The sequence below is a fragment of the Microtus oregoni genome, unplaced genomic scaffold (assembly GCF_018167655.1).
Source record: "Microtus oregoni isolate MIOR12 unplaced genomic scaffold, Mior012 000001F_ref0000356, whole genome shotgun sequence".
Classification (NCBI taxonomy): Eukaryota; Metazoa; Chordata; class Mammalia; order Rodentia; family Cricetidae; genus Microtus; species Microtus oregoni.
In genome coordinates this window covers 58050936-58067196 of record NW_024543060.1, presented here as the reverse complement: position 1 = coordinate 58067196, position 16261 = coordinate 58050936, and the positions used below count along the sequence as shown (strand labels likewise).

Sequence of the window (16261 nt, the reverse complement as noted above, 5' to 3'; positions counted from 1 at the left end):
ACCCAGACATCTAGGTCTTAGGAATATGAAGTCTTTTAAGGCTTAGGATTTCTGTCTTGTCTTTGACTTTTTTCTTCCTTAAATTTAACTTTCCACTGTTAATTTTACCAGTAAATAAAAAGCTGCCAAAACCTATATCTTGTTGCTCATAGCAGTGTTGTTTTTTTACCAAGCGGGGACTGGCATTCAGAGACCTGAAAGAGCTATCTTGCCTGACACTTGTGCTGTTTTTCAACACTGTTTTGCAGGTGTTCTTCCAGAGAGCAAAGCCCTGAGGACTGGATTCCCTGTCCTGTGTCATGACCAGGAGTCCCAGCTAATAATTTATAAAGAAGCCGTTTTTGTGTGCCATTCACATCCGTCTTTTAACATCGTTTAGAGTGTACTGCTGTGATGTGGGACTTATGTAAATGGGTGTAATTTTTCCCTAAATGCAGGTATGTGGCAATTGCCTGCATGCCAGTTTAAACTGTTTATAAGACATAGCTTTATCCTAGTACCTTAATTTTTTCTTTATATGAAACTCTAAAGTTCTTTATAAAAAAAACTATAGCAGTGGGAAACTGACTCTAACAATTGAATGTAAAGTTGGAAATGTTCAGTTTTATGTGTGCAGACACAAACTATGGGGTAACAATCAAAACGTAATTTTTTTCTGTAGATAGCCATTACATTTCTTTATAAACTGTTTCAATGCCAGTGGGTGTTCTATAAGAGAATGGGTTCCTAAATTAGTTGGTTTAAAAGTAGGTGCTGGTGTTACACATTTTTTATAAAAAATAAATTTTACATAGTGAAATATACCAAGTCTTTTCCAGAATTATTATAAATAGCCTCATTTTCCCAGCATAATCTCTCTGATTTCCCACCTAAAGGTTTGCAGACATGAATGTGGACGCCTTATTTCATTGACTGTATCCTTAAAGGTCACTCAACGGAAGTCTGTTAAGTTAGTCTTTTAAATGCACTAGAAACAGGCTCTGTGAATCTATGATAGGATTATAAATCCCAATGTTTTTCTATGATATTAGGTATTCATAGAGCATAATAAGTACACTTGGATTTTTGTTTGTTTGTTTGTTTGTTTGTTTGTTTTTGCCTTGAGACAGGGTCTCACTATATAGACCAGACTGGCTTCAAATTCAGAGATCTGCCTGTCTCTGCCTCCTAGCTGCTGGGATTAAAGGTGTGAACCACCAGGTCTGACCACTTGTGTGTTTGATTTTGTAGTCAGTTACTGCTTGATTACTACAAGTACTGCTGTGTGCTACAGGAGAAGGAGGGCTGGAACAGAGGGACAGGACTGCAGACACTGAAGGCCTGGGTCTCACTCCCAAGCATGGAGAGTCCTGGGTGCCCTCCTCAGCACTGCATAAAAGTAAAGGAGCATCTGAGGAGCAGGCCGTCCTCAGATGCATCGTGAGTTTGAGGCCAACCTAGGCCACATGAGAACCTGCCTAAAATTGTAGTAAACAGAAGCCTGCTGGCTTTGAGAGGGAGTTGTGAGTGCATTTCTTAGTGGCAGAATGCTCGCTTGAGGATCCAGTACCACAGAACAGGGAAGAAACAAAAAGATTTCAGGAGGGATTTGTGACCATAGATTCCCTAAAATCTTTTTAAAATGTGTGAGTGTGTGTGTGATATTCAGTGTGTTTTCATCTGTATGGGGTGGGTGGGGGTTGATAAGAACCCTCTTTATTGAGAGCATCTTCCACTGAACCTGGAGCTGTTTAGCTAGGTTGGCTGGCCCATGAGACACAGTCCTCAGTTCCCAGCGTTTATGTGGGTACTGGGGCAGGTCCTCATTCTCATTCAACCATTTACCTGCTGAGCGCCCTCCCCCCCATTTTACTCTAAATTGTGCACAGGAATCTTTTTCTGATTTAAGTCCACAAGAAATAGCATTTCCTACATTATAAAATAAAGGCAGTAAAATTGACAGCTAGGAATAGTCTTTTATTGAATGATAAAAATAGATTAGTGAAGTGTATATAACACTTCAGGAAATAATGGGTTTTTAAAAATGGGAAAGTGGGCCAGGTTTGGTAGCTTATGCTTATAATCACAGCCTTTAGAGGATGCTAGGGCCAGTCTGGGCTAGAATGAGACTTGGTTTCAAAAACAAAAACAACAACAACAACAAAAACAAGACAAGCAAAACTGGGGTTTTCCTGTGCACTCTGAGATGCAGTGGCATCTGTCGCAACAGTGTGATTGTGCAAGGTGTTGTAGTTAGGAGCACCTCAGAGTAGTGAAGATTTGTGTACTGTGGACTCGGGACCCACACACCACTCACCAGTAACTGATTTTAGGACCTTGAACAAGTTAAATGACTTCTTCCTGCCTTGGTTTCCCCCTCAGAAATGGGGAAAATAATGGTAGCTACCTCATAACTTGTTAAGAATTCAATGAGTTAAAACATAGGCCTCAGTATTAACTTGTATTATTGTACTATTGAGCCCACACATGGCTCTCTAAAGCCCTAAAATAGATTCACATGTGTTTAGACCTAAGGAATCAGAGTGTTTAAGTAAGGAACTTCATGTCAATGTAATCATGTATAAGAATGCTCATCTTCATTCCTTGAGGTTACCGCCATGATAGGAGACTGTTCCCGTCATTCATTAAGTACCTTATTTTTAAAAGCAAGCTAGTGAATCTCATTTGTTACAGGTGAGAAAACAGGCGAAAGACATGGGTTTTATGGTGCCTGATTTATGGTCCTGTGCCTAACCGTTTGTTTCAGTCTCGATGCTTGCTAATGGGATCACAGGTGGCTTGACTTTAAGAAAGTACTATGTGGTATTTTAGTGTGTATCACTTATGTGGTAAACATGTGAAGTCCTTTGGCTTACTCATATTTCCTCCATAATTTTTGAGCTGTGGGTTTTTCTGTTGGCAGAAACTTGGATGCTCATGTCGTCAGAACTGAAATAGGTTTTAATTGTAAGCAGAAAATGCATTTGCTGTTAGAATGATTTCATTGCCTAAACTGTTTAAAATTCTAATAAAATAACTTTGTTTTTAAGAACTCATTGGGTTGGGCTTTTTTTGATCGCCATTGTGCATTTGATGAAAACGGGCCTATGGAGTTTCAGGTCAGAAGTGGGGACTTCATCCCCTTCCTTATCTGTTCCTGGGGGTGTCTTCCTTCATCATTCTGCTCTGGGACCCACTCTCCTTCCCCCCCCCCCCCCCCCCAGAACTTACACCTTCCGTCTGTGGGGCCCAGGGCAACCTGGCTGCATACAATAGGGCCAAGGCAGGCAGCACCTGTTCCGGGAAAAGCCATAAGCTGACACCACCCAGGGAGGGCCAGCGTGTAAAGGGAAGTACCTGATGTACCAACCATTAGATAAGGTCACCGGATGTCCTGGAGCCCAGGACTCACCTACTCCCCTTTTGCCGAGACCCCTAGACAGATGTCTGCCAATCACCCCAACTACTACTATGATAAGAACCCTACCCCGACTGGGCTTGGCGCACTCTGTTCTGCTCTCATCAGCTACGTTGGGGAGACGGAGAGTCCAAGCTTAAGCTTGCTTGAATAAAGGATTTTTGCTTTCACATACGAGTGCGGACTCGTGATTTTTGGGGGACCCCACGATATGGGCGTAATACCGTCCACTGGAGTCTGCCTTGAGCAGAATCTGATCATAGCACTGGTTTAGCGCTTTTAAGTTTCAGTGTTTAAATTCTCCAGTATTACCCAAAACCAGAATGGACATTATGAACTGATACTTGCTCATGCCGCCAAGTGATGTTTAAAACACAAACCTGCCTCCCAGTCAGATATCTACTCGGCGAAAGCCCTCAGGACCAGCATTCTGCCCACCTGTGACTGGTCAGAGCGGTGCCGAGTTCCCTTAGCTCCACCCGCGGGGCGAGCGCGGTCGCCACAGGGCACTGCAGCCAGCGAAGCTCGGCCCGGCCGCCGCGGCCCCGTAGGCCCGCAGGAGTACGCACGCGCAGGCGCGCCCCGCCGCCGCCGTCGGTCACGTGCTCCGTGGCCCGGACTGGCGAAGCCGGAAGTAGCCTGGGGCGCGAGAAGGCCCCGGAGCTGCGGGCTGTGCGCGGCGGAGACTCGGCTGGGTAAGAGGGATCGGGCGAGGTCGGCGGGGTCGGGCGGAGCGGGCTGGCGCCCCCGGGAGTCGGGGAGGCAGGCGGGTGCTGAGTCAGTGCGGGGCCGCGGCCCGGAGGGGTCCCGCAGCCTCGCGCTCGCCCCGGCTGGGCCCTGGCGGCGGGGCAGAAGGGCTGCCCAGCCCGGAGCTGACTCCCGGCTCGCACCCTTGGCCCAGCTGACACGTTTTAAATGGACTGGCAACTGAACAGACGTCCTCAAAGGTTGACTCACCCGAGGCTACCAGTACGAGACTTTTTTTTTTTTATGTACACAGGCAAAATTGCAAATTCCCGTGTTTTCTAGTTTCTCTTTGACCTGACTTTTGGATTTATTTGCCTCATCCGTTTCCCCGGTATTATCTGTCGGTCGCCCCAAGAGAAGGTGTCCCCGAGAACTGTCAAATGCATAATCAAAACCCGACCTTTTCCACTCTGGAACCTCTACTATGTATCGAATAAATGGTTGACGTGAGGTAGAGTTTGGAAATCCTGGAACTTTGTCCGCACGCCGTGCCACCAAACCTGTTTTATCCTTGGTAACTTTCGTTTTAAACAATTAAAGGAAGTAGACTGGCAACTGCGTCAGCAATAATGTACTTGTTGAACGCCAGTTTATATGCTTGTCAAAATTCGGGGAGCCTCTGGTGGGTGTGCTGAGTCATGCATTTAGTTGTAGGGGGGTTGTTGGAAGAAAGTTTGAAACCATCACTGTCGTGGACCCGTCTTTGTATATTGGTATATAGAGGGCAGGTAAGCTGCTAAGCGTATTTTCAGTTACCCACTAGATACATACAAGTACTTGATACTGTCTTTCATTTAGTTACCTGGCAACAAGATAACAACTAGGGAAAGTTTTCCATACATATTTGGGTTTACTGTAGTAATAGGGGCGGCGGGGCTGCCTTCCCAGCACCCCGGCACCCTGGCTAGCTTATGCCCCGAAATAACAACACACAAACTGTATTCATTTAATCACTGCTTGGCCCATTTCTATCTAGCCTCTTCTAGGCTAATTCTCACATATTAATTGAGCCCATTTCTAATCATCTGTGTTGCGCCCCTAGGTGCGCTTACGGGGAAGATTCTATCCTATGTCCATCCTGGGTCGGAGCTTCATAGCATGCGTCTGCCCAGGAGCCAGGAGCATGGCGTCTCTCTGAGGCGTCTGCTCCCTAGAGGAGAGCTGTCGAGTCTGTGAGCTCACTTCCTCTTCCTCCCAGCATTCTGTTCTGTTTTCTCCACCCACCTATGTTCTAAGCTATGAGGCCAAGCAGTTTGTTTATTAATCAATGAAATCAACAGATTGATATATGACACTCCCACATCAGTTTACCACCTCTTGAATGAAATGCAATAACTGGTAAATGCATTTATTACTTATGAAAATGGAGTCTTTTTCTCTCTCACACACAGGACATCCATCCAGCGAGTGAGTGCTATTCTTATTGCTTACTTTCAAATAGATTGGATGGGCAATTACTTATCTAAATTATACAGGTGATAAAATTATAAAGATATCTAGTAGAAGAGATTGGTGAAACGTGGACCCTTGGCCATTTTTTATGTTCCTAACCATCCTTGGATGACTGGAATGCTAACTTTTTGGAAATGGATGGTAAGATTTTTGTGCTCTGAACTTACAGCAGGCTTGAAGGAGTCTGACATGTCTAGTGTTGGTGCCATTTTTTTTAATTGCATGGCTTTCCCATGTTAAAAGGACAAGTCACTGTTGGTGCTTCTTAAGACTTGGTCATATGACTGGGCGTTAGTGGCCTTTAATCCCAGCACTCAGTTAGCAGAGGCAAGTGGATCTCTGTGAGTTTAAGACCAACCTGGTCTATGAGAGTTAGTTCCAGGATAGGCTCCAAAGCTACAGAGAAACCCTGTCTAAAAAAATAAATAAATAAAATTAAAAAAAGACTTGGTCATATGTACTTGATATGTGGCCGCTTTTTAATGTTTTTTACATTTTATTTATTGTGTGTGCTTATGCATGTTGTAGCACAGATAGTCCTTTCCTTCTGCCACATGGGTTCCAGGACTGAACTTGGATTGCCAGCGTTGGCAGTAAGCCCCTCTGCCCACTGAGCCATTTATTTCGCTAGCCCAGGAACCTATCCTTAAACAGTGGCCGAGGAGTTACTGACTTTTCAGGAATAATAAGTTTTGTACTTCTCAATCACAGTTTCTCTGTAGATGAAATTTTGCATTATGGAACTATTACATAGTGATGATTGTTTTTTGTTAGTATTGTACTAATTTCTTTAATTTGCCTCTGAATATTTGGGAGGCGAAGGCAGAAAGATTGCAGGTTCAAGGCCATTGTGGGTTATATGAGACCCTGTGTCAATTTTTTTTTGTAAGTCAATGATTAATCTTTTGGAACAGTTGGTGGAAATAAGTAGTCAATTTACTCTAATTGGCAGAGACAATATTAGATAATTAAGGGATTTTTTTTTTAATTCTGAGATGCAAACTAAATTGAATATCTGAAGAAAAAAGGCCCAGCATGGGGGTGTTGGAGAGATGGCTCAGTGTTGAAGAGGGTGGGAGTTGAGCTCCCAGCACCACAGCAAGTGGTTCACAACGGCCTCTAACCCAAGCTCCTGGGGTCCGAGGCCCTCTCACCTCCTTCAGCATCACACGCACAGATCCACACACATCCACAAAAGTCCCGTCATTCTGGAGGCCAAGGAGAAAACCAGGCTGGGTTATATAGAGAGCTCAAAGCTAGGCTGGGAAATATGGTAACACTATCTCCAAAGCATAACAAAAACAACTGATTGTGTGTCGGTGGGTTAATATCGTGGGGCTTTTTTCCTGTAGTGCCCACACAGTGTTTCATCCTCTAATGTGTTAGGTTCATCTTAACACTGGACTCTTAATGCAGTTCTGCTTGGCAGTAAATAATAATAGGCCTACTTCAGACTAGGTGTGGCTGGCATTTGTTTCTTGGCTGTGTTTATTTCGTTAACAGCACACATACAAAACTCTTCTTTCCCCTCAGCGTGAGGAGAAGCGCCCGAGCGAGCCGAGATGCAGAGCACGTCTAACCATCTGTGGCTCTTGTCTGATATCCTAGGCCAGGGGGCCACTGCAAATGTCTTCCGAGGAAGACATAAGGTACGTACAGTGCTGTCCCTGTTTTCCTCGCTTCGTTTCCCTCTGACCAGCACATTTATATGAAAACCTTTGGCTTTGTGATGTTGACTTCTTGGAGGGGGGAGGGGATGTCAAAAGAAAAGGGATTTTTATGATTTTTGTGATTATTTAAGATTTAGTTTGTTTGGGGGCAGTGCTAGCGTTTATGCATATACAGAATGGAAAAAACTGGAAGTTGATTGGAAAGTGTTTCTGCCTTCCTACTTAACTTCCCAATGGTGGGAGAGATGGTGGATAGGCAGATGCCACAGAATCACCCACGGGTGATTCTCATCTGCTCAACCAAGGGCTCATGCTGTCTCTAAAATAGCATGCTACACAGTAGATTGGAGTGAAAAGAGATTCTCAACATGGAAACCAGAGTTAGTAGGCTGTGTCCTAGTGTGAGACATTCTGACCCTGGGAGAAGTGGGAGTGGGATTAAAAGGATTCCAGCAGCAGGTCAAGAACCCAAACAGTTGTAGTGGAGGATAAATTAGGGATAACCACTAGAATAATTTAAAATGAAGAAATCGAAGATAAACGTGAAAAAGGCTGGAAAAATAATCAAGTAAGGATTTCTTTTACCGGTCAAATAATGACTGATTTTTTGGCACTTTGAATTTATTTGAGTGATGTTCGGAGTTGTAATTGTTATTTTCAGATAGAGGAATGCTGAACGTCTTAGTAGGGAGGACTCTTCTATTTTCTTTGAGACGAGCATGCGTGGATGAGAATATGGTTATAAACAACTGTGTGGCTCATAAAGAATGAATCATAACTGGCACATGGGTGGCTTTTAGCAGTTTCCTCCTGACTATGGACTGTGCAGGGGCTCTGGGTCTTTATTTAAGTTCACTTTGCACATGCTTGGATATTTCTTTGCTAGACGAGAGTAGCAGAGTTTAGTGTTGAAAGCACATCTGACCTTCTGCCCTCCTTTGTTTCAATTACTGAACTGGTTATTTTGTGTCAGGCGCTATGGTGGGCCTGGAGTTGTTAAATTGTAACTAGTGAGCAGCGCCCGCACACCACAAGTTTGATTTTGTATGGAAGTGCCTTTAGAAAGGATATAAGTTGGAAACTAAATGACAGTCAGTAGTGATAGTTTGGTTGACTTGTGTTTAAAGTGCTGGCGTTACTAGAGAGTTTATGTCCTCTGGTCCTGTGCCCTACTTAGGCACTCGGTATGCTTTGTGTAAGTGCCTAGGCATGGCCAATCCTCTGAAATGTTCATTGAATGAAAGAATAAATGGATAAAGTCAGATTAGATCCCCTAAGGCAGCATAAAGTCCTTAAAGAAACAAAGGTGCACTTTTAAAAATATATTGTAGAAACCTAAAATAACAGATTTGAGGAGGATAAGAATGGACCTAAGAGGTTCCTATGATCCAGTTTATTATTTAGTCATTAATCCCTCCAGAGATATATTTCCAGAAACTATGATTGTTCTTAGTGACATCAGTGTCAACTTCAAGTATCTAAGACTGTACTAAAAAACAGGATTGTAACTGAAAGTTTCTCTCTTCTGCCTGCTAGTTCCTGAATAACCACTCTGAGGCTTAATATTAATTGCAAACTGTTTGGCCGATGTCTCAGGCTTCTTTTTTATTTATTTATTTATTTATTATATATACAACATTCTGTCTGTGTGTATGTCTGCAGGCCAGAAGAGGGCACCAGACCTCATTACAGATGGTTGTGAGCCACCATGTGGTTGCCGGGAATTGAACTCAGGACCTTTGGAAGAGCAGGCAATGCTCTTAACCACTGAGCCATCTCTCCAGCCCTGTCTCAGGCTTCTTACTGGCCAACTCTGCACATAACTTAACCCATTTCTAATAATCCATGCATCGTCACGTGCCCTGTGGCTTACTGGGAATGCTCTGGCATCTTACTCTGGTGGCTGTGTGACTCCGCCTTCTTTCTCTCTCTAGCTCTGCTTGGATTTCCCTCCCACCTAGCTATATTCTGCCCTGCCATAGGCCAAGGCAGCTTCTTTATTAACCAGTGGTAATAAAATATTCACAGCGTTTGGAGGGACATCACAGGATGTGGGGTGTGGCTGAGAGATGGCTCAGTGGTGAAGAGCACAGGACCTGAGTCCAGTTCCCAGCACCCAGTGTCTCACACAGGTGGCTCACAGCTGCCTGTAACTCCAGCTCCAGGGGACCTGGTGCCTCCGCTCTCCACAGGCATCTGCACACACTCAAGTGCCCATGATAGAAACAGGAAAATTAGTGGTGAAGGTACTGGCTGTTCTCACAGAGGGTTTGGTGACAGCATCCACACGGCAGCTCACCATAGTTTGTACCCATTTACAGAATTATGCTTTCTTCTGCCCTTCAAGAACACCAGCAAACACATAGCATACATGCATGTAAAACATGAATGCTCATTAAAAAAATATAATAATAAAAAATAAAAATAATTTTTAAAAAATCCTGCTTCCCCTTTAAAGCTTTTTTGATGATGATATTCACCCTTTTGTGTATTGCTAGGATACCATGCTCTTAAATGTACTGTTATTAAAAGCATACCACTTATTTAATCTTTAAGGCAGTTTTATTTACAGATGTGTGGTCTATGTGTACAGGCACACTGCCATTGCATACATAGTGGAGGTCAGAGGGCGACTTTGATTCTGGGGATCGAACTCAGGTCATCAGGCTTGCTCGACAAGTGCTTTTATCCACTGAGCCATCACTGTGTTCCTTAGCTTAATTTTTCTTATTAAAGTTGTCACTAGCTACTGTTATATCAGATGGAATATATGGGCATGATAACCGTGGTCAAGGTGATGAGAGGTGGCTTGAAGGAACTCTTATAACTTTGATTTGTGGCAGTGGATGGCAGGTGATAAGCAGAAAGGGTACATTCCCATGTTCCAGTTCCCTCACAGATGTGGTAGACTACAGGCCTTTCCACAGTGCTGACCCTGATTACCCTGGGCACATTGCTACGTTGTATTGTTTCCACTTCTTGTTCCTCTGTTAGAAACCTCCCATTTGATCTGGCAAATGGCTCGGAGGTCAAGGCCATTGCCACCAGGTGTAACAACTTAAGTCTGATCCTCAGGTCGTGGTGGAAAGAGAAAACTGGCTGCTGCATACTGCCCTACCCATACCCATACCTATCACATACCCGTCACACCCACAGTAAAATAAAGAACTGTAACCAAATGTTCTTAGGGAAAACAATCTGTTAGACTGAGTGTGAGATAATTGTAAGGAAATATACATTTCTTTGTACTTGGTGTGACTTGGGCAGTGGGGGTCATTTAGACTCGGTGGTTCAAATTTCCATATAAACAGGATTATTGGCAACAGAAAATGGTTTTAAAGATGGTGCTTCTGTGCTGAGAGGAGGAGGACAGTTGGATCTCTGTCCAAAGGAGAGCACCAATTCAGGGACCTGACCTGTCCTTCAGCAAACCATGCTTGAACCCCCAAGGAGAACTGTCTTTGAGGAAATTGAGCTTGAATAAATGGGGAAGTGAAGCTGAATGCGGAAAGGCTGGGGCTAGCCACCAGGGGAAGCTTTCTGGTTCTGGGGGCTGAAAGGAATTGTGGGGTGGGGGCTGGATGAGTTCAGAGAAAGGTTAGTTTTGTACTCCTAAAAAGCTGCGGTTGCGTCTGTGAGAACGCATGTCATCATGTCCTAAGCACTGGAGAAAGGGCTGCAGGGATTCTGCAGCGTGTCATGCCAGTAGATCCTTGCTCCCCAGAGGTGGCTGACGAAGGAACACACTGCCCCCACCCTGACATCTAGGTGTGCTTGGCAGCAGTGGCCTGATCCAACTAGGAAGTCCACTTTACCCTGCAGCAGCATGGTCCAGCCAGGAAGTCCACTCTGACCTCGATTCTCAGGCTCCTGTTTATCAACACAGACATTAACATAGCCAGTGACAAAATGTCTGAAAATTGAATTGCATAGCTTTGATAATGTTGATAACGGTTTGGCAGGCAGAGTATGATTTTCCACCTATTTGTTCTTATTTGCAAATGTTTGGCTTTGGGAAATCGTTGGGGTTTCAGTTTCCTTTCCTTGTCCAGAAGTTTCCCTTTGACACTGGAGCTGCTTCCTTCTGCTATGTGAATACTGTTTTTGCCACTAGTGTACCGTTGGTAAGTTCTGTTCATAACGTCAAAAACAGTGACCTTTGGGGAATTCCAAATTTTTTGCCTTTTAGATTTGGGAGCTCTGGTCTCAGAGCTTGCTTGGTCTGAAGGATGCAGAGTGCTGAGAATACAGATTGCTATAGCATGTTAGTGGCTAACTCCTTCTTTTCCTCTGTCTTTTAGAAAACTGGTGATTTATATGCTGTCAAAGTATTTAATAACATAAGCTTCCTTCGCCCAGTGGATGTTCAAATGAGAGAATTTGAAGTATTAAAAAAACTCAACCACAAAAACATTGTCAAATTATTTGCTATTGAAGAGGAGGTAAGTATCTAAGGTTGCCCTTGTGTATTAGTAGTTCCCACTCAGAAGACAGGATCTAGCAAAGGGGTCACAAACATCATGTAACCAAGTGTTCTATTCCCAGCATTTCAGTAGCCAGAGAATAGAAACAAAGTGTCAAGAATGAGAACAGAAAAGGGCATAAGGAGATGTGTGAATATGATCCCTCATGTTATATACAAAAAAAGGAAAAGAAAAATAAGCTGAAGTAAAGTCCACATAATTATAGAAAGAACAAGGACTGGCGAGATGCTCAGCAGTGAAGAGAACTTGCTGCTCTTCAGAGGACCAGGGTTCAGTTCCCAGCATCCACAGCAGGCAGCTCACAGCCACCTGTGACCCCAGGTTTGGAAGATCCAATGCTCTAAAGAATTGATATTAGAGAACATGGCAAAAATTAAATACATCATTAGGAAAAGTATTCTAGAAATACTCTACAAATAATGAAATAGTGATCTTTTTACTTTTAGACATGGATATTCAACAAAGATCTTCTCTTAAAATATTAAATTATATATTCTTTACAGTTCATTCTTAATGATTATTTCTTAGGGTTGATCAGGTATGAATTAAAGTTTCATGCATTAAAATGTGAATTGGTATCAGGATGTTATAGTAAAGACTGATTGAAAAGCTAAGTCGTTAAAATGTGTAGTAGCTAATGAATGTTCAGGATTGGCTCAGAACTCCCCAAGACAAAGTTCTCAACACAAAGCCAGGCATAGTGGTGCAAGTCTTTGACCTTAGCACTTGGGACACTGAGTCAGAAGAATTTCTGCAAAAGCCAGACGAGCCTAGGCTGCAGAGTGTCTGACATTATCTCAGAAAACAAAGATAGCAACAGAAAAAGAGAGCAGCCTTCCAAACTGCCAAGGCTGTGGAAGCCCTCACTGCAAAGGACTCTGTCACAGTGCAAAAAACATAGTCCACAGTGCCGCCCTCACCTCCGACACCAGCCGAACAGGGGTGTCCAAGGCAACTCTTCCTACAAACCACAAGTATCAGGAGTTCTTTGACATTTGATAATTTCAATTATCAAATGGATGGTGAGTCACAGGACCCAGAAAAGTCCCATGCTTTTTATTGTATAATAGCACAAAGATACAAATTAGAGCAGCCACGGCAGGGTAGACTGTGAGCTGATTCCAGGCATAGACATGTTACCCCGAAAGACCACCCAAGCCTTTGGTGGAAGATATTTCTTCTGTTCGTTTGTTTAGTTTTTTGATTTTTCGAAATAGGGTTTCTCTGTGTTAACTGTGGCTGTCCTGGAACTCACTCTGCAGACCAGGCTGGCCTTGAACCCACAGAGATCCACCTGCCTCTGCCTCCTGAGTGCTGGGATTAAAAGGATCATGTTCTGCCTGCATGACTGCATGGCAGACCCTTGGTCTCTACTTCTTCTTCAAGTCAGAACACGTATTCTGTTTTAAAGCCTCCATAAAAATCACATTGCTTGCTGTGATCTTAGGAAAATCAGGGGTTCAGGGAGAGCCTGAACTGTGCAGTAAGAATATGTCTTGATTTCTTTTTCTTTTTTAAAGTGTAATCTAAACACTCAGGATGCTGAGACATGAGACAGGAGGATTGCTGGTTTTAGGCTAGTCTGGACTGTAATGTACCTTATCTAGGTTTTAAAAGAAAAGAGAAATTGGCTAAAGTCCTGGATCAAAAACACTTCTTTCAAACAGATTTCAAGGGCCATAGGTTATTTCCAAAAGAGAAAATTAGCTGATCGTGGTGGCAACACACATAGAATTTTTGTTTTATAATTATTTCTCTTTTCATGACTACTGAACAGAGAAAATAAAATACATTATGGAAGTATTTGGGGGCTGTGTTAAAAAAGTTTTAAAGAATCAAGAATTAATACTAGATTTTATTCAAATTTTAGTATTAGATTTTAAATTTTATTCAAAATTACAGATTTCTAAAAAATGGTATATATCATATGATCACTGTATATTATGTAGTTCAATGAGGTTTCTTCTTTTTATAAAACTGTTATATTAGCTGGGTGGCGGTGGCGCATGCCTTTAATCCTAGCACTGGGGAGGCAGAGGCAGGTGGATCTCTGTGAATTCGAGGCCAACCTGGTCTATAAGAACTAGTTCCAGGACGGGGTCCAGAAAAGCTACAGAGAAACCCTGTCTCAAATACCCAAAAGCAAAAAAAAAAAAAAAAAAAAAAAAAAAAAGAAAAGAAAAGAAAAAAGAAATGGCTGTTATAATAATGACATTTGAAATGGCTGAGATGGGAATGAGCAAACCAGAACTTTACTGAGACCCAACCATTCTGCTATCCAGTTTTGTTTCTTTTTTCCTTTTCTTTAAATTTTGTTTTTATTTTTAGTTATGTGTATATGTGTACGTTACTGGCGTAGATACCCTTTCAAGCCAGAAGGCGGCATTGGATCCCTTGGAGTGGATTGCAGGCAGCCACCGGTGAGCTGCCTGACATGGGTGATGGGAACTGAACTCGGGTCCTCTGGAAGAGCAGTATATGCTCTTAACCACTGAGCCATCTCTCCAGCTCACCCATTGCTGGAGACTCCATTCCTTGAAGTAAAAGTAGTTATCATAAGGAGATTTCCCTGAGTATGTTGTTGTGCAGAAGAAACGAAATGATTTGAAGAAAAACATTCAACAGTGCGTCCATGATCTTGTGGTTCAGTTTCAGCTAGTCGTCACTGGTTTGACTTTCAAACAAACTCCACTTTAGTTTATATATAATATAATATGTCTGTATATTAAGTTTTGGGTTTTTTTTGTATATGTATGCTCACATGTGTTCCAGTGCCTGGGGAGAATAAAAAACATTGGTGGATGCCTGGGGCTGGAGTTACAGGCGGTTGTGAGACACCCCGTCTGAGTGCTGGGAGCTGAACTCAGTTCTTCTGGAAGAGCAGAAGTGCTTGTAACTGCTGAACTCTGTCCAGCCCCCGCACACACTTTATTAAACAGAAACTGGAAGCTGCTTATTATATAAACATAGCATTTATCAGTACTGGAGTCACAGTGATTTTGTCATTGCAGCACATCCTGCCTTTGAATAGGGTCAGGCAAGCAAGTGCTGCCCTGGAATCAGATCTGGTCTTGATTGTTTTCCCATTGATTCTCAGTCAGTGACGTTTGTTTTGCAGACAACGACAAGACATAAAGTCCTTATTATGGAATTCTGTCCTTGTGGGAGTTTATACACTGTTTTAGAGGAGCCATCCAATGCATATGGACTACCGGAATCGGAATTTTTAATTGTTTTACGAGATGTGGGTATGTTTATTTATATGGTTCTTACATGTTTATTTATATTGTTTCAAACATATATTACTTAAAGATTAGATTGAAAAATTTATTTCCTGCATTCAAAGCAAAAGACTTTTATACATGTTTTCTTAGAAATCACATCAAAAGCACAAGCACCTAAAAGAAAAGTTAGATAAATTAGACTTTATCACCATTAAAAAATTATTTCAGGGCTGGAGAGACGGCTCAGCTGCTAAGATCCCTGGCTGCTCTTTTAGAGGACACGGTCAGTTTCCAGCAGCTCGTAAGCATGTGTAACTCCAGCCTCCACAGGCCCCGGGCATGCATTTGATGCACAGATACACATGCAGGCAAAACACACATGTATAAAATAAATAAAAATTTAAAAGCCACAGCTAATTTGAGACAATAACTGGAAAAGAGAGCCCATGGGACATAAGAGTTTTTGTAGGTCACATATAAGATATCTTGTTCAGACACCCTACCAAAAATAGTTTTAAAATTTGTCAGAGGACTTGACCAGACATTGATAGACAGATGGCCAGTGAGTGCATTAAACAGTGTCAGCATCATTAATTTCTAAGGAAGTTGTATTGAAGAGCCACTTCCTACCAGAAGATGGACAAATTGAATACTAAGAACCAGCACTGGCAAGTGGAGAGTGGGGTCTGTGTGTGCTGCTGCAGCAGGGCTATAGAGTGGTCCAGCCCTGAGGAAATAGTTCAGCAGCTCCTCCACACTGCAGCAGTTCTGACGGGCACACCCAAAGAGTTAAAACACATCCACATGACAGTTTTACATATCTGTGTTTGTTGTAGCATTATTTGTAATAACCAATAAATAAAATCAGGACAACGCAAATACCCATCAACTGACAAATGGATTAAGATGTACATCCATAGAATGGAATATTACTCATTCATAAAAAGAGATGAAGCCACGTATGGTGGGGCAAGTCTGTATCCCAGCATGTGGGAGGTAGTGATAGAAAGGTCAGGAGTACAAGGGTGTCTGTCCTCTGCTACATGCCAAGTTCAGGACAAACCGCCACTACATGAGACTTCCCCACCCAAAAACCTCAGTGTGTGTGTGTGTGTGTCTCTATCTTCTTTCTCTGTGTGTCTCTCTATCTTCATCTTCTCTCTCTCTCTCTCTCTCTCTCTCTCTCTCTCTCTCTCTCTCTCTCGCACACACGCACACACACATACACATGACATGCTTACTGTTATAGTTTGATTCTTCTTGTTGCAATAAACATGACCAGAAGCA

At 42.8% G+C, this 16261-nt stretch overlaps 2 protein-coding genes across 3 annotated transcripts in view; both read left to right on the top strand.

Annotated features, from left to right (window-relative positions):
- The window catches only part of Xpot (exportin for tRNA), a 43023-nt gene extending 39990 nt beyond the window's left edge, over nt 1–3033 (top strand). For both annotated transcript variants that reach the window (XM_041667689.1, XM_041667681.1), the window contains one exon: nt 249–3033. In XM_041667689.1, the coding sequence (XP_041523623.1) occupies nt 249–275 (27 nt within the window). In that variant the 3' untranslated portion in view covers nt 276–3033. The remainder of the gene's footprint in view (nt 1–248) is intronic.
- Nucleotides 3034–3994: 961 nt separating this feature from the next.
- Tbk1 (TANK binding kinase 1) overlaps nt 3995–16261 on the top strand; it is a 39708-nt gene continuing 27441 nt past the window's right edge. The window contains exons 1-4 of the mRNA XM_041673278.1: nt 3995–4092; nt 7130–7245; nt 11568–11708; nt 14869–14998. Coding sequence (XP_041529212.1) covers nt 7159–7245; nt 11568–11708; nt 14869–14998 — 358 coding nt within the window. The 5' untranslated portion in view covers nt 3995–4092; nt 7130–7158. The remainder of the gene's footprint in view (nt 4093–7129; nt 7246–11567; nt 11709–14868; nt 14999–16261) is intronic.